Below are 19,098 nucleotides of genomic sequence, written 5' to 3'. Positions count from 1 at the left end.
CCATAGCTCATACAGTACTCTTAATTAAGGTGTTATGGACTTTTTGAGAATGTACCCACAATGTCTCAGTTTCCTTGACAGTACCTTACGTATATTGGAGGAAAATATTCTAATGACATTTTTGCATAGTGACATTTAGTGATATTTTCTAAAATATGCAAGAATCCGATCCATGCTCACTGCTCTGCATGGTGTCATTTTGAATAATAAAACTGTAGCTGAATGATATTCATTGAATTCTGTAAAAAATACAGTAAGTTGATCATAATTCCCTGATGACATGAGTCCGTTTAAAAGCGATTGAATGTAAATGGACTGCGTTTATAGTATTTAACAATTCATAGTATTTAATTGTTGTCTGTCCTTGAGGACTTTTTGTAAACAAGACAGGTGTTTGCATTAACAAACTAACTGAACTTGTCTGAATAATAATGGTTATATTGATGCAGATGTTAGTGTTTATTAGGTTTTGGCATAGTATACGTAGTAACACTGACTACGTTTACATGCACATAATCTGTTTTTTTCCCATATTCCGAAAAAGACGATATTGTGATTAAGTTGTTTACATGGCTAATGAAAGTGAATATTCCTCTACTGAAATAATTCTCTTTGGCAATAAAAAAGGTAGGCTGGCACTCAGTACTTACCTTGATTCTAGAGGAATAAAAACAAATACCCAAGTCAAGAATCTTGGTATAATCACTGATGAAGATCTAACATTTAGTGATCACATTAAAGCTTAAACAAAGTCATCATCTGGCATCTCAAAAATATAGCGAGAATCAGAAACTTTATGTCCAAACAAGATCTAGAAAAGATCATTCACGTTTTTATTTTGTGTAGGATAGACTACTGCAATGCACTTCTTACTGGCGTTCCCAAGAAGACCATAAAACAGTTGCAAATCATTCAAAAGGCTGCTGCTAGAATTTTGACTAATACCAAGAGGAGAGAGCACATTACTCCAATTCTGAAATCCTTGCACTTGCTTCCGGTTGCATTTAGAATTGATTTCAATGCCCTTCTAATTGCCTATAAGTCTTTCAATGGTCCCTAAATATATTGCAGATATGTTTGAGTATGAGCCGGGTAGATCTCTCAGATCAGCAGGTACTGGTCAGTTGGTGGTGCCCAGAGTTCTTTCCAGGAGTGGGGAAATGGCCTTTAGCCATTATGTTGCCCACTGCTGGAATCAGCTTCCGTTGGCTCTGAGGCAAGCACCAACTGTTACCACTTTTAAATCCAAGTTAGAGACTGTTCTCTCCTCCAGAGCTTTTAATTAGTCTTGTCTGACGGTACTTTTAATTATTTTAATATTTTTGTTTAAAACTTTGTCGTACATTTAAATAATGTCTTTTCAGTGTATATTTGTTGTTGTTGCTTTTTGCCTGTAAAGCACTTTGAATGACCTCTGTGTATGAGAGGGCGCTCTATAAATAAATTAGCCTTTTGCCTTAATATTCCTGTTTACATGCAGCAGTGCAAAATATTTTTTTTTTCAAAGTTTACCAGCGGTGACGGACTTGTTGGACCGTGCGAACACAACCGCGTCCCTCTTTAATTCCTTCAACCAGCTTCTTGAAAAGGTCGGCGTAGCGATGTGTGTGCATATCCAAAAACCTGTTGATATCCAAGTCTTTGATAATGTTTAAAAGTAGCTGTGTTTCTCCTTCTTATTGGGACTGTTGGTTTGTGTACAGCAACCATAGCAGCCCACAGAGCTGACCATAATAGCCGGGACACACTTAGCCGATTATCAGCCGTTAGACAGTCTGGCGAGGTCAGTGACGCGAATCTGTTCGGTGTGTGCCGTCGTCAGTCTGGGGGGCTGTCGGCGTTCATTTTGGCCGACCTGACATGTTCAGTCGCCGGCAGGGCAGTCGGGACTCACCAGGAAATAGCGAGCGGAATGAGGTGACTAGAGTTTCTCAAAATCTGAGAGAGACTATTTTAGTACAATATGAGATCGTATTCTGAACGGCCGCCATGACAGTCTGGCTTTGAATTTCCAGAGAAAACAAACCCATGTGACACGTTCGTCCAATCAGCTGCCGGTTTTCATTTCCTGGGCAACAATACAGATTAGCGCCGCCTGCTGTTATAGAGCTGTATTACGTCTCGTCTCGTCTTTTTGGTGTGTTCTGTGGCACTTTTTGGACCAACACGGGGAGACTAATCATTTCGATTGGCTTTTCTGTCAACGGTCGGCTGTCTGGTTGGTGTGTAAGCAGCTTTAGCCGTAAACAGGCAAGAGGCCACAAACTGCGGTTAAACCCCCGATTGAGACGCATATTCCGAAAGCGCTGCATACATGTCCAAAGAATGCCTCTAAAACCTGAATAATACTGGAATATCCCAAATGTCTTAATTGGAAAATGCTATATTCGGAAAAAGACCTTATTCAGAATATCCCACTGGAATATGCTGTTTACATGACCTGTATCGAATTTGGAATATTGTCATATTCTGAATAATAGTGGAATATTGGCGTGCATGTAATCATACTCACTGATGTTCCCTGCTAACACTGTATTTTTCTTACTAATTAATGCTTTATGCCTCTTACAGTGTTTTTGGTGTAATTTTCTTTGCTCTTGTGTCTCTTGTTGCTGTCAGATCTGGGTGGTTGGAAACAGTCCGTCAGCTTCTCTTCTCAAAGCCCTAGAACAAGTTCTTCCTGTTATCTTCACACTCTTCTGTTTCACCAAGCAGAATGTCTCCCATCTACGGTAAGGTTTTCTGTGTTATTAGCTGCATTTTCATGTACAAGTATCTCAAAAATAACAACTAAAACATCCTTAATAGAGCCCGACCGATATATCGGCGGGCCGACTATCCCACTGAAGCAAGAGAAAAAAAAATATATATATATATATATATATATATATATATATATATATATATATATATATATATATATATATATATTTATATATATTTATATATATATATATATATATAAATATATATATATATATATATATATATATATATATATATATATATATATATATATATATATTTTTTTTTCTATATATATATATATATATACAAATACATACAGAGAAAAATTTGGACACACCTTCTCATTCAATGTGTTTCTTTATTTTCATGACTATTTACATTGTAGATTCTCCTGAAGGCATCAAAACTATGAATGAACACATATGGAATTATGTACTTAAGCACGGCCGACTTATTGGGGTATGGGCATTACGTAACCCCCAGAGTAAGACAAAGTCGATACATACCCTTCTCATCTCCATGCATGTGTAAAGCTGTTCGACGGCTCCAGCGGCATCAGCCCATCACAGAACAGGCAGGTGACTGGTTCCAGTAATCCTACTGCTCCAAAATAGAGTGACAAAATCGCCAACATGTTCCTATTTACATGTTGTGATTTGTAGAGTCACAGCGTGTACAAAAAACAACGTAACATGAGACACAGCCATCTTCTAACCGTAAACAAACCGGGAACTATATTCTCAGGCGGAAGAATATAGTACTTGGGCGGAGTGATATGCTCGCAGCAAGCCTGTCTGAGAATATAGTTCCCGGTTAGAAGACGGCTGTGTCTCATGTTACGTTGTTTTTTGTACACGCTGTGACCCTATAAATCACAACATGTGAATAGGAACATGTTGGCGTTATTTTGTCACAATTGGGAGCAGTAGGATTACTGGAACCATTCACCTGCAGGATCTGTGCTGGGCTAAGCTAATGCTGGAGCCGTCAGACAGCGTTACAGCATGCACGGAGATGAGAAGGGTATGTATCTACTTGTCTAACTCTGGGGGTTACGGTGAATATGCTAAATTCCCAATAAGTCGGCGTGTTCCTTTAACAAAAAAGTGTGAAATAACTGAAAACATGTCTTATATTTTAGATTCCTCAAAGTAGCCACCCTTTGCTTTTTTGATAACTCTGCAAACCCTTGGTGTTCTCTCAATGAGCTTCATGAGGTAGTCACCTGAAATGGTTTTCACTTCACAGGTGTGCTTTGTCAGGGTTAATTAGTGGATTTTTTTCCCTTATTAATAAAAAAGCAAAGGGTGGCTACTTTGAAGAATCTAAAATATAAGACATCATTTCAGTACATAATTCCATATGTGTTCATTCATAGTTTTGATGCCTTCAGTGAGAATCTACAATGTAAATAGTCATGAAAATAAAAGGAAATGCATTTGAATGAGAAGGTGTGTCCAAACTTTTGGCCTGTACTGTATATGTGTGTGTGTGTGTATGTATGTATGTATATATATGTATGTATATATATGTGTGTGTGTGTGTATATATATATATATATATATATATATATATATATATATATATATATATATATATATATATATATATATATATATATATATAAAAATATATATAAAAATTAAGATTTTGTCTTAGTAGAAACCAATTGTTTCGGCACGGAGTGCCACAGACAGGATAGGGAAGTCAAAGAATTGAGAGACGAACTGACGCAATGTTGTTGTTTTTTGCCAATAATAGAAATATTGAATAACAGCCAGGAAGTAGTATTTTCCGTTTTGGAGAAATTTCAAAACAGTCCTCGCTTAAAACGGCATTTCCTCATGTCATGATAATACAAAAAAAAACCAGATAGAAAAATATGAATGAGCAAGAAAACGGACACTGTTTTCACCATGAATGATTACTTATATTAAGCCTCTAACTAAAATGCTGTCTGGCAGGAAATCAGTAGTGCCCTTTGGAAAATAGTCAGCAAAAATGTAAAGTATACATGAATCGTAGTAAATCTGCTCTAAAGTAAGACATATAAATGAGCTGTATGAATGTGCTCTGTGCTCAACAGCGCCCCCCTGTCAATGGGGTTTTTTTTTCTTTCTGGGGGGGGCGAGAGGGGGGGGGGGGCGGGGGGGGGGGGGGGGGGGGGGGGGGGGGGGGGGGGGGGGGGGGGGGGGGGGGGGGGGGGGCTTTTTTTTTGGGGGGGGGGGGGGGGGGGGGGGGTTTTGTCTATGTATGTGTAATGGACATGCTCTGATCTTTGTGAAAGAGCACCTTCTTAACTGTATATTGTGTTGTTAAGAAAGGACACTCCGGACAAAAAAATGATGAATAATGCAGAATAGGATAGTTCCTTTTTAACATGTCTTGGGCCAATCGGCAACACTTAAAGAGCCACACTTTATTTGTCTCATTCCACTGCGATGATGACCGTTAGTATAACTTGCCTCTCTTCATTCCTCCAGTGTCTTCCATCACTTCTCTCTTTTTGTCTCCCAGTGAAGAGGACGATGCTCTGTATGAGAAGCTGTCAGGAGAGCAGTGGAGGCTGGAGTGTCTGATGCAGCTGCTGGCTGAACTCAAAGACTCTGACCTGCCCGGAGACTTCTTCCTGGACCTGCTGGAGGTAAGGTGTACACTAGTCTCACATTGCCAGACCTATTTCCACAGCGCTGTGGAGTAAGGTCTGGCTACACCACAGATACATTCCAGGATAAGAGAAAAAAAACCACACTGGGTTGTTTGCATTTCTTTAAACCAATCCCAATCGTCTTGGACGGCCGCTAAACTCCGGACGCAGCAACGGCGGCTCTGCAAAATAGTCTCGGGAAGGAACTTGTTCTTGTAGAACATTAGCACCCAGCAAAAGACAACTCTTCGTACAATATAAAATGAAGTTAGCTGTTCACACAATACAGTAACGTGAGCTTTTTAAAGTAGCTGGGTGGTTAAACGTCATTTACTTAAAGCAGTGTATCGCCGTTTGTACTTCTTCCACAGCAATTCAGCCAATCGGCCCCAAAACGTCCAAGTTAGAGAGTAAATGCTGTAAACAGTCATTCCGTGAAAGAACCAAGCAGGCCTGCCTTGTTCCACGATCCAAATTTTCTTCTGAACTTGCCATTTTCAGCATGTAGCTTGCTAGCTCGAAGTTTGTTGTTTTTTCCCGAAGTGAAGGGATTTTGAGAACGACAACACACAGAGAGCGGAAGGTGAGGGACGGCAGTTATCCTGTAAAACATGATTCAATCTAGTGTAACAAATACTCCCATTGTGTTTAGTTTTGCTAAGACTGTGGCATAGATGTTTATATAGACCTCTGTGGTAATTGTGTGGTTGTAGTGTGTGTAAATTGTATTTTATTGTACAGTGTTTCAGTGCTTTGTTCTTTCCACATGATAGGAGAAGGTAACCTCAGTTGACAGTCCATCATTTACTTACTTCTCTTGCAGGAGCTGGCCAGCTGGGCAGCTGCAGCAGACGAAGAGAAGAAAGATGAGCAGGAGTTGGACGTGTCAGCCATGACACTCCTGGAGGTGGAGCAGCAGCTGTTGGGCCCAGCTGCGAGGCAGGGCCAGAGACTCTCTTTGCTTCAGGTGTTGGCTATGATGGTTGAGTCCGTGCAGCATACTGTGCTGCTGAGAAAAACCTCACAGGTGAGTGGAGAGATATGCACCCAGCATGGAGCAGCAGTGCTAAAATTGTACACCAAAAACTGGCATTATATTATCTGTTTCTTGTTTTATTTTGTTTTGCGCAGCTAGTTACAGTTGTCTGGTTAAAATCACAAAATTATTTTGACAGTTTTGACGCAATGCGAAATATCCCAACTGAAGGTGTTGGGAACCTTGTTTACAAGTTATGGTCACACATACTTGACTGTAGAAAAAAGTAAGACTGGAAGTAAACGGTGAAGAAACCTAACAATATACTGTAGATGACTTGGCTTGTTTTTGTAGAACTGCACCATGTACAGTACTTGCAGGCATCGGGCCTGGTTGCAACAGCCTTTGTGCCCTAAATTCATGTTTTGTGGTTGTTTTGTTAAAAGATTACATCATTTAATGACAGATGTTGCAGGGCATATTGCACTTTTATGTTGAAACTGCTCTTAGAGTAAAATTTGAGTGTCACGTCCTACCTTCTGTTCGGTATTAGTTCATCCTCCTGGGATTGCATCTCTCTGTCTACCGCATATTTCAAATTCAAATGGGTCTATGTTCCTGTGGGAGTGTTTGTAATGGAAGCAGGCCACGTTGAGTCATGCTGCCACACAAATATAGCTTAATTGCTTCATTTCTAGTAGGGGTGATGTTAATAGCTTTACAGAGGATGTTGGCTGTCTAGCTGGCTGCTATTTTAGGACCAACAAGCATTCCCTAGATAAAGAAAGGATCTGATAAACTGGCCTCACCTCACTGGATGATGTTTTATTTTTAGATGTCTTACCTTTAGAGGACTGAATGTTTTCTGGGAATTTTCAGAAAACCTTTGAAAAATCGTCTTAGTACTTCCTGTTAAATTTAGCCCTAGTTTTTATTGCTTATTTAATTTTAGACACATTTCAACCCCTGAATATCTTACTTTGTATTATGTGTCTCCATGATTCTGTTTGTACTTTCTTCAGGTGGTGGACTTCATGGTGTCCCTGCTTAAAAGGGCCTGTGTGGGTCTGGATCCGGCCACTGGTCCAAATCGTGGGAACCCCGTAGAGAGCCAGACGCTGAGCATGGGGATGGGCGTAGTGGCCACTCTGCTGTCTGGACCTCAGGTACTCACAACTGAAAACCCCACATATTAACATGTTGCTTTTTAAAGTACATCTACCTTATGATGCATGTACTGTGTTTTCTATGCAGTCAGTTTTTATAGCTGATGTTCACTTGTTACACACATATGTATGTGTGTGTGTCTATATATATATATATATATATATATATATGACACATATATATATATATATGACACATATATATATATATATATATGACACACACACACTCACCTTAAGGATTATTAGGAACACCCTACTAAAACTGCGTTTGACCCCCTTTCGTCTTCAGAACTGCCTTAATTCTTTGTGGCATTGATTCAGCAAGGTACTGGAAGCATTCTTTAGAAATGTTGGCCCATATTGATAGGATCGCATCTTACAGTTGATGGAGATTTGTGGGATGCACATCCAGTGCACGAAGCTCCCGTTCCACCAAATCCCAAAGATGTTCTATTGGGTTGGGATCTGGTGACTGTGGGGGCCATTTTAGTACAGTGAACTCATTGTCATGTTCAAGAAACCAATTTGAAATGATTGGAGCTTTGTGACATGGTGCTTTATCCTGCTGGAAGTAGCCATCAGAGGATGGGTACATGGTGGTCATAAAGGGATGGACATGGTCAGAAACAATGCTCAGGTAGGCTGTAGCATTTAAACGATGCCCAATTGTTAGTAAGGGGCCTAAAGTGTGCCAAGAAAACATTCCCCACACCATAACACCACCACCAGCAGCCTGCACAGTGGTAACAAGGCATAACTGATCCATGTTCTCTGTCTGTTTACGCCAAATTCTGACTCTACCATCTGAATATCTCAACAGAAATCAAGACTCATCAGACCAGGCAACATTTTTACAGTCTTCAACTGTCCAAATTTGGTGAGCTTGTGAACATTGTAGCCCCTTTTTCCTATTTTTAGTGGAGATGAGTGGTACCCGGTGGGGTCTTCTGCTGGTGTAGCCCATCCGCCTCAAAGTTGTTCGTGTTGTGGCTTCACAAATGCTTTGCTGCATACCTCGGTTGTAACAAGTGGTTATTTGAGTCAAAGTTGATTTTCTTTCAGTTGGAATCAGTCGGCCCATTCTCCTCTGACCTCTAGCATCAACAAGGCATTTTCTCCCAGAGGACTGCTGCATACTGGATGTTTTTCCTTTTTCAGATCATTCTTTGTAAACCCTAGAAATGGTTGTGCGTGAAAATCCCAGTAACTGAGCAGATTGTGAAATACTCAGACCAGCCCGTCTGGCACCAACAACCATGCCACGCTCAAAGTTGCTTAGATCACCTTTCTTTCCCATTCTGACATTCAGTTTGGAGTTCAGGAGATTATCTAGACCTGGACCACACCCCTAAATGCATTGAAGAAGCTGCCATGTGATTGGTTGATTAGATAATTGCATTAATGAGAAATCTTACAGGTGTTCCTAATAATCTTTAAGGTGTGTGTGTGTGTGTGTGTGTGTGTGTGTGTGTGTGTGTGTGTGTGTGTGTGTGTGTGTGTGTGTGTGTGTGTGTGTGTGTGTGTGTGTGTGTGTGTGTGTGTGTGTGTGTGTGTGTGTGTGTGTGTGTATATCTCTATCTCTCTCTCATGCCCACAAGAGGGCAAACAAATACCACTTCAGACATAACTACCAGGTATTTATTTTTAAAATTATAGGCTTGTGTTATCTAAAAGATTTTCAGTGCCGTGGCTTAGTATTTAAATGATTTTGACAATGTGGATGAGGTCATTATAATTCAACGTCCGCCCGCTATGGGATGAGATTACAGTAAGTCAGTAGGTAGCAGCAACCTGAAGAGTACGATACAGGTTGTTAGTAGGAGCCAATGTAGTCTATATCCACGACGTTCCACTTCAGAAATTCCGACGGATGTCTTTCATTCTGGCTGGATGTCCCGTTACCTCCACTTTTTTTGTTTTGTAATTTTAAACTCTGGTGGATTTATGAGGACTATGGTTAACTGCTCCTCACATCTCTGCAGGATAAATCCAGACAGCTAGCTAGACTATGTGTCCAATCTGAGTTTTCTGTTGCACGACTAAATCAACCGTTGAACGTACACATGTTCCACCCAAACAAGTTATTTCCCGAAGCTATTTTGCATACGCACCGTTGCTCCGTCCGGCGCGTAGGACTTGTAGTGTGGACTTGCCAGACTCTCTTTCGCAGCGCTGTGAAGGCGCTAAGCACACCCTGCTCTCTCCCAATTCAACCTCTCCTCTTTTAATATTACAGCTTAGTGCAGAGGACTACTCTTCAATGGCAAGACTGCTCCCACCACTGGAGACGCTGTCTCAGAAGCACCCCGAGGTGGTCATCCAGGAGTTGGCATCCAACCTCAGAGCTATCATTGCCACTCACGGTGCCTACTGGCCTGAAAACCTCACCGATGTTGCTCAGCCCTCCAGAAACCCAGAAACGACAGCAATGAACAACAGTGTGCCTTTTGGGAAAAAACAAACCACGCAAACTGAAACAAGCGACACACAGACTAGTCCTCATTCATCTCCCCCGGACAGTAATTCACCTAGCAACACCCACATCAGACACCCAGCCTCCTCTGGAAGGTCTGCAGCAGGAAAAAGTCCAAAAGGGGGAGGAAGGACCTCTAGTACCAGTAACCTTTGCCCTCCTACTAAGCCCTTTTCTGATTGGCTGCTAGAAGCATGTGACCCGGACGTGCCGACCAGAGCGTTCGCCCTTAGGGTCCTGACCCAGATGATGCGAAAGGAAAACCCAGAGGCTGTCCAGGCACAGGAGAAAGTCCTCATGGTGGGTTGCTTGGATATGTACTTTTTTTATTCTTGTTTTAGTATTTAGTCAGTTATGATGCTCTATAAATATTGATAAACAAGTTTTATCATTATTTTTTTCTGAGAACTTGTACTTACTACTTGTACATACTTTTTTTTAAAGACATGGTAGGTAAAAAGTTAAATAAATATTGGGCTGGTGGCCGGGTTGGCTCAGTGGGTAGAGCAGGCGCACATTTTTATGGCTCGAGGCAGAAGTCCAGGGTTCGAATCCGACTTGTGACGATTTCCTGCATGTCTCCCCCCCCCCCCTCTCTCTGTCTCTCTCTCTCACACTCTCACTCTCTCTCTCTCCCTCCCTCCCCTTTCTCACCTAGCTGTCCTGTCAAAATAAAGGCGGAAAAGCCCAAAAAATATATTTTTTTATTCCCACTTCAGCTCAAGTCAAACTTTCCAAAGTACTTGTAAGTTAAACAAGTATTAAAACTATATCAGTGTTGTGTAGGTCCTCAGCAATGCAAGGTGTGGCCCTTTTTTTGTACTTCATCATTACCAGTGTGGAGTATTATTCATATTCTGGGTATATTCTGAGGTTTCCCCAACCTCTCTGGCCCTAATGCAATAAGTTACACATGAGTAACAAATCGAGATGAATGTAGAAAAGTGTATCAAAAATGTGATATTGGAGAAAGGTTAGGACATGAATAATAGAGCAATCGCTAGTATGTCTTTTGTTGATGAATGCCATCAGTGGTATACACAAACCTGTTCACATAACAAGCTTGTTGCCTACATAAACATTAACCAGGAATTATGCACATTTTACATTAATAATTGATTAAATCGCTGGTAATTGTAATTTGCTAAGGGTAGACATTCCTTTTTATAGTGTACCTGTGAAAATGAGACCAATGCATGACTGATGAATTAAATGATTTTTTTCTGTGCAAGCTCCAGCAGATGCGCAGATCAGACTTCATCTTTGGTCAACTCTCACTTTCAAATGTGCATGGTCACAGCTTGATCACTCTGCTCAATATGTAGTTATTACCCACATGCTAACATTGACGTCACGTCCTCTTTCAGGGTTGAATTAGCTTGATAGAAGGCAAATGTGAGCATACCTTAAGGCTGTGATTAGACTTAAAATAGCAATAGCTGCAATATAAAAAAACAAAAGCAGCCTCTAAATACTTTATAATGTGTATTTCATTGAGCCTATAGCGTTTGTAAGGGGTTACAATGCAGGGGACTGAAGAAGCAAATGTAAGGTTGTCTGGCAAAAAAGTTGGTCCTGGTTCAACTTTTGCAGCAACACAACGTAAAGCCATCCAACCAATTAGATACATGCAAGTGCACATCAGAGGTGGATTATTTTGTCACGTAAAGAGTGGAATTCTACAGTTTACTTGTCAATTGTCCAGGCGGAAGATGAAATGATTGTGGCTGTGAGACTCAAAATTCTGTCTGATGGTTTTAGAAACGGCTGTGCACGATTTTAGTGTCTGAAGAGCCTTCAAACTAGCCTTCAACTCCTGGATTGTATTCAGTTATCTCAGGGGTATCTGAAGAAACACGAATGCAAGACTGTTCTTGGTCTGAACACTTGACTTCATATTTTTGAGAAATTAAAGATTTTCTCATTTGCTTTAATAGCATTCTAAGAGCTGGGTCAAGATGCTTCCACATTGCATTTAGCCATGTTGGATGTTGCTTGGTTGAAACACAGGTTGTGTTGTCTTAGCCACCTATTAGACATTGTGCTATTGTTGCATGCGCTGTATGTGTGCATCCGTAGCGTGTAGGTAGCGGTGTTATCTGTGTCTCCTGGGACATTATGAACAAACATGTATAATAAATGAAGCAGTTGAGCCTTTTTTCCCAGAGGGAGCGAGAGGGGTGTGCTCTAGGGACTTGTTAAGGTGGTATGGGCAAGAAAGGATAACAACTCATTTAGTATTCTCTCTAATCACACCCCCCCCCTGCCCGTGTGCACCATGGATAACCTTCAACCCCCTACTGTTACAGAAGAAACCCTTTTATTGATTTTACCCCTTTTGTGTCTTGTGGATGGGCTAAATTCTCCCATATTGTACAGGCTACCTTTCATATGTTCTATCCTCCCTCCATACTTTACCCGAAACTCCAGCACATTCTATCCAGCCTGTCTAAGAAACCCCTTGTTTTTCCAGTCCCCCGTTTTCCCCTTACCCAATCAAACCTATATCTTCAAGGACCCCTTTTAGTACCTGGGGGTAATGTTTTCATTATTCTCTTTGATAGTGGGTCGTATTGTTTTTAATGTATTCAGTGTTGTGCCAGTATTGATCCTCTTTCATTCGCCTGGCAAATTTCATATTGGTGACATTTTTGATGTTTTTTCACACAGAAATTGTAGAATATTCCCAGTAAGCAGACTGTATATAACTATACATCAGTCTATGTGGTGATTAATCATGCTGATGGAGTGTCTTTTCCAGCTCTTCTTAGAAAACCTGGAGCATGAAGACTCCTTCATCTACCTGTCAGCCATTCAAGGTAAAATAATGATGCAGCTTGGCCAAATGTGATGTTATCATTGATTTAACCCACCCATACTATTATCTGCCTAGCTGAAGTGGTTGTCAGAAACTCTTGAAAGCAGATGGACTGAGTATGAACTGTCTTTAGGTCTGGCTGCACTGGCTGATTCCTACCCAGAGAGGATTCTGGAAAGGCTCCTAAAAGACTTTCAACATGGTCCCTCCCTCCCTACATCCAACAAGGAGCACTCCCTGGAAACCCGCCTGAAAGTGGGAGAAGTCCTGATGAGGGCGAGCAGGGCTATGGGTGAGCATCATCAGTTGGTTGTTCACATTCAAGTTTGTATGACTAGACTTGTGAGGATATTCAGTTAACTTGATACCCATTTCCTGACTCCTAAAAAGCCAACAATTCATGTGATGTATACAGTATATTAGGCTCCATGTAGTCTCGCATTGCCAGACCTATCTCCACTGCGATGTGGAGTCAGGTCTGGCCACGCCACACATACATTCTAGGATAGGAGAAAAAAACATTCTGGGTTGTTTGCATTTCTTAAACCAATCGCACTCACTGAGGTTGGCGCTAAACTCCAGACAAAGGGACAGTGGCTCTGCAAAATAGTCTTGGGAAGGAACTTGTTTTTGGTGGAACATTTGCACATCGCAAAAGAAAACGCTACATATAATATTATATTAAGTTTTCTGTACACAATACAGTAACATGAGCTATTTAAATTAGCTGAGTACATGGTTTATTTATTTTGCTCTTACCAGTGTACTTAGTCCACAGCAATCCTCTTCAATCTGTTCCACAACGTCCCACTTGGAGAGTAACTGCCGTAAACATATTCCTTGTAAATCTTTACAATCATTCCCCGAAAGAACCAAGCAGTAGGCATGGATACCCGATCCGAGTCCGACGGGTCCCGGGTTCGGACAGATATTTAGAATATCGATAATGCATTTGCGATAATGCATTTGTTGTAAAATGGTGCTGCGGCTCCTTTTTAAGATAGCTCTGTGTGTGTGTGTGTGTGTGTGTGTGTGTGTGTGTGTGTGTGTGTGTGTGTGTGTGTGTGTGTGTGTGTGTGTGTGTGTGTGTGTGTGTGTGTGTGTGTGTGTGTGTGTGTGTGTGTGTGAGAGAGTGTGTTTGGTAAGTGGGCAGAAGAGAGATAGAGAAAGAGGAAGCAGATGTGTTGTAGATGCAACCGGAGCAAAGTTAGTGGTTATTCATGTTATAACGTCGGCCCTGGAGGTAACAAGTCTGCCCTGGTTTTCTGACCGTGGTCAGAAACGAAGCGATCAGGAAAGGTTAACACATTGAACATTTTAACAGCTTATTAACGTGCGCTTGTTGCCCCGTGTGCGCTGATGCGCTCATCTGTTGACATTTTCGAATGCCTTCCTACAGTTGCTTAATAAAAAAGGGCTTTCCACACAAACAAACGTAGCCTACGTGTGTCATTAGTATGAGAAAAAAAAATTAGATTCTAACTGTGTCGGGCTCGGACACAGTTAATGCCTGTCGGGCTCGGGCCGGGTTCGGTCACGGCTCTGTTGGACGCGGGCCGGGCTCGGACAGAAAAATTCGGCCCGATCCGGACTCTACAAAGCAGGCCTGCCTTGTTACACTATCCAAATTTTGCTTGCCCGAAGTTTGTTGTTGTTTCCCAAAGTGAGTGGAGTTTGAGAACATCAACACATAGCACTCAGTGAAAGATGAAGGACAATGATTTCGGGCAATTTTCCTGGAAATGTATCCAGACTAGGCTCCATGTTATCAAGGGATAGTTTAGCATTTTGGGAAATAGACTTATTTGCTTTCTTTTAATAGTGAAATGAAAAGATCGATATCACTCTCATATCTGTTGAAGTATGGACGTGCGTCCGGCAGTCCAGCTACGGGGTCCATTTCCAGAGCCTCTCACTTGGAGCTCTTTTCCCTGCTACGCTATCTTTTCGTGCTGGGTCTATTTTTGCCAGAGCAGCTCGCATCTCCGAAGCATGAAATTCCTTCCCTCGTGATCTTAAAAAGTCTAAAAAAATTTCAAAATCTATTTATTTTGAAGCCTACTGCTTCTTATGCAAGAAAGCAATTCAACTGGGAACGTTGGGTGTACGGGCGCTGGAGTCTCATGCAAAAAGTTAAACAGATGCTCCGCGTCTTCAAAGTTTCCTGTGGACATTGATAGTGCCTGAGCTGAAGCACAGCCCAAAGTTTTGTGCTGGCACCATTTCTTGTTGAACAGCAGCCAGGCACAGTGATGTTGTTCGGTTTAGTACCATTGTGCCTTTATTGAGACCCAAGCCAAAACCTGTGCTCCGAACAACTCCTAGTTGTATGCAGCCTCAAAAGGAATAAGCAGAATGTATGTATTTATGAATGTACCGTAAAACTTCAAATAATAGCCCGGGCTTCTATTTACCCAAATCGCCGAAATGCACCGGCTTGTATTTGAGACAGGCGTCTATAAGAGAAAGGCCTTTAATTGACATGCTTTGCCCGCATGCTGTGGATCCACTCACACACGCTCACCTCCAGCTCTTCACTGACCTTCTTTCTCCCTCCACCTCGCAGTCTGGCCCTTTTGTCGTCTTCCTCGGACAGACGTTGCAGTTCTGCTTTATGTTTACGCCATTCTCGCACTCTCTTAGGATCAATCGAGAAATGTCTTGCCGCTGCTTCTCCCGAATTTTGTTCGGCAAATTTGACAACTGTCAGCTTAAATGTCAAATCATACTTTTTTCTTTTTGTCTCCATGGTGGTATTGAGAGAATTAAGAAAAACTGAAGACTAAAAGAAAGTTTGTTAACCTGTTTATGTTGCCATAGTGATGAGTCGTTTATGAACGGTTGCGTCTGTCACGTGAAATCAAATCAAAACATAGAACAAACGATCTGACGGGTTTTAAAAGATCAAATACAACCCGACACGAAAAAAAAACAAAAAACAGACCAGGCCTCTATTTGAGACCGGCCTTTATTTACCCAAATCTGTTGTCACACCAGGCGTTTAAAAGAGACAGGCGTCTATTTGGGATTCGGCTAATATTTGAAGTTTTACGGTATGTATGTATGTATTTATGTATTTGTATTATGAATGTATGTATTTAGAATGTTTGCAATCTGCCATAAAACGGAAAGAAGTGATACTGAGGAACGGATCATCTTTACTAATGATAGGGCATTTCAAGCAGCACCAATGAAACTATGAACGGATACACACTTCCTGTCTCCTAAATGGGCGTGTCATTGTTTGAACGTTGTGTAGATGAATGAAAGTTATATTCGTTTAATTTATTAAAATTTTCTTTTGCTAACATTAGAGATTTACACAGCTGAAAGACATACTTGGCGTTACAGAGATTAGTTTTGTTAGGGTGTTCACAAATGCTAGTAGACATTCTTCATCGCTTATATGTGTTGCCAGATCTCGTGAGAGTTTTTGGTCCTCAGGCAGAAACCGGTCCCAAACAAGGTTCATTTTCTCCTGATGTGTGAAAAAAATGCAATTTTAGTGTCAGAATGTTCTGGAGCTATGGGGCTTGTGAGGAATGTGTCCAATATTTACTTTGGGGACTATGGGGCGACAGAATCGCTAATCTGTGTTCATGTTCACTTCTCCCATGGATGTAACGATACACTCAACTCATGATTCGATACGATTTCACGGTTTTAAGTTCATGATACAATTTTCTCACGATTCTTTTTTAACAATGAAATTAAATTCCTTTATTTATATAAAAATGTGAAAAAGAACAGACTTGTCCCCTTATCGAAACTGCAACTGAAATAGTATTTTATCTTAACGCTCTAAGGTCTAAGGACATATTTTCTTAAAGCGCCCATATTATGCTCATTTTCAGGTTCATAACTGTATTTTAAGGTTGTACCAGAATAGGTTTACATGGTTTAATTTTCAAAAAACACCATATTTTTGTTGTACTGCACAGCTCTCTCTCACTGCTGCAGATCCTCTTTTCACCTGGTTTCTGTTTTAGCTACAGAGTGAGACCTCTTTTCGTCTTCTTCTTCTGTACTATCTTTGATTGCACTCGCACATGCTCAGTAGTTCAGATGTAGATCATGTCAGCTAGCTAACTCTAGAGACAGTAAAAGAAAGCCTGTTTCTCCAACTTTGGTCAGTTACAAGGCAGGATTAGCTGGGAGACTTCTAAATGAGGGCGCACATGTAAGTAGTTCTTTTGTAGATTATGGTGAACTTGTGTGTGTTGTAGCAGTGCTTTGCTATTGAGAACGACGTAGCATTCTAGCGTTAGCATGCTAATGCTAACGGTTAGCATGCTAACGAGCTAACGGTTGTGGTTAGCCAGCTCATTTCGGACTGTGACATCACAGTCCGAGCCGATTTTGAACAGCTCACTAGGAGACTGAAGGCAGGACACATTCAGAAACCTTATCTCACTCAAAACAGCATGGATCGATTTTTTTCAAAGTTTGTATGTGTGTGGAAGCACCAGAGACACAAAAGAACACCCCAAATCCCAGAAAAAGTGATTTTTTCATAATATGGGCACTTTAAATTTACCTTTTTTAAGGTATTTGCATATAAAAAAACGGTGAAAACTGAAAACAAACCTCAATTTATGATGTGTTTTACGAATTGTTTTGGTGCTTGAAATGAGTTTACCAAAGTCTTAGGTCATATATGATTAAAATAGTAAATAAATGTCTGAAATTAAATTTTGTAATATCGCTTTTTGAGTTGGGGTTTTGTCAAACATCGCATGGACACGCTGGTGCGTCTTCCGTCCTCAGAGGGTTAAATAACAAAAAATAAATAAAAAAATTCAAGATTAAAGTGGCTATATGTATCTTTCAGTTTGTGTTGATTATAGCGGCCACTAGAGCTGAAGATCTTTGCCCGAACTCGACGGGACCCGACGGGTTCGGTCTTAATTTCTATTATTTTACACGGCTCGGGCCGGGATCGGGCTTGCGCTTCGGGTTGCATGGTAAATGAGCGGTCAACTGATGCATTTCGATTAGCGTGAAAATGGATCCTGAGGAAGTGAAACAAAGGCTGGTCTCTGGAGGACTTGTTTCTTTGTTCCAACTTCCAAGTGGCCTATAGCCTCCGTTAGTCATGAATAAATGATGTTAAAACATGTATAAATGACTAATTCTTTACGAAAGACAAAGGAGCTGTGCGTGCGGCGCAGTCTCTTTTTTCTTTCTCTCCCTTTTCCGCCGAGTGGTGCGTGTGCCAGCTCGCGATGTGAAGCGCGTGTCCGCACGATTCTCCGACACTCTGACTGCTGATAGACGGCCTTTTATAGGCCTACAGTCGGATTCGGGCTTTTAAAAAGCTGTCAATCAAAATGTACTTGTCGGGCTCGGGCCGAACTCTGTCGGGCTCGGGCCTTTTCGGGCCGTACTTTTAAGGCCCGATTACAGCTCTAGCGGCCACTTTGGACAAAAGCGATAGTGTTTTTACCATGCTTGCTGTCGTAAAGCTCTTTTCTTTACGGTGCTATATTACCAAGTTAGCATTACCGGGAGGTCATATAGTTGCGATGAATGTTTTGCTCAAACAGAAAATTATTCATTTACAATAAGAGAATACGTTACAGATGCATGGTTGCATTTCAAGTGTTGCATACGGTAACGTAGCCTATTTTGGATGTCTCGTGAGCTAAACCGGGTATCGCTGTCTCTGTGTCACAAGCCAAAGCTAGGGTGGCACGATATTGACAAAATGTGATATTGTGATATTGATTATGAATAATGCGATATCGAAATTAATTTCGATATTTTTAAACATATGTAAAATTACAGAAGTTATGGGAAAACGCATCAAAATAGAACAAGTTTTCTTACAACACAAGATTTATTTCAACTGACAGTCATATTGGACTGGTACAACATGAATAAATAAATAAGGACCATGTCTACAGAACAAGACTGATTGGACAGTATAAAATATATAAATAAAGAGAACAGGACACAACTTTTCTTTCGCTTCTCTGATTCGTTCCGTTTTGCTGTCTCTATCGATTTCTTCACTTAACACTGTCACTCTGTCGAAATATGCACACACGTGGTACGCTCCATAGGGTTTGTCACGTAGTGGACCTGTGTGCTGACGTGTACCAACCTGTGCAACATGTGTAATCGAACACAACTAAGCCACACAGCCGACGGATGGGACGCAGCGCTCCACAAAATAAACAAAATATTGCATACTTATTGCGACACTTTCGATATATTGCGATAACGATATTGAGTCGATATATCTTGCACCCCTAGCCAAAGCAT

General features: G+C 41.1%; 1 protein-coding gene across 1 annotated transcript in view; it reads left to right on the top strand.

Annotated features, from left to right (window-relative positions):
• The window catches only part of tango6 (transport and golgi organization 6 homolog (Drosophila)), a 43,411-nt gene that overhangs the window by 8,305 nt on the left and 16,008 nt on the right, over positions 1 to 19,098 (top strand). The window contains exons 8-14 of the mRNA XM_039809140.1: positions 2,620 to 2,732; positions 5,266 to 5,392; positions 6,219 to 6,422; positions 7,394 to 7,537; positions 9,777 to 10,313; positions 12,775 to 12,832; positions 12,965 to 13,123. Coding sequence (XP_039665074.1) covers positions 2,620 to 2,732; positions 5,266 to 5,392; positions 6,219 to 6,422; positions 7,394 to 7,537; positions 9,777 to 10,313; positions 12,775 to 12,832; positions 12,965 to 13,123 — 1,342 coding nt within the window. The remainder of the gene's footprint in view (positions 1 to 2,619; positions 2,733 to 5,265; positions 5,393 to 6,218; positions 6,423 to 7,393; positions 7,538 to 9,776; positions 10,314 to 12,774; positions 12,833 to 12,964; positions 13,124 to 19,098) is intronic.

The sequence above is a fragment of the Perca fluviatilis genome, chromosome 8 (assembly GCF_010015445.1).
Source record: "Perca fluviatilis chromosome 8, GENO_Pfluv_1.0, whole genome shotgun sequence".
Taxonomy (NCBI): Eukaryota; Metazoa; Chordata; class Actinopteri; order Perciformes; family Percidae; genus Perca; species Perca fluviatilis.
Note: the sequence above shows the minus strand (reverse complement) of the source record. Positions and strands in the feature narration are given on the sequence as shown.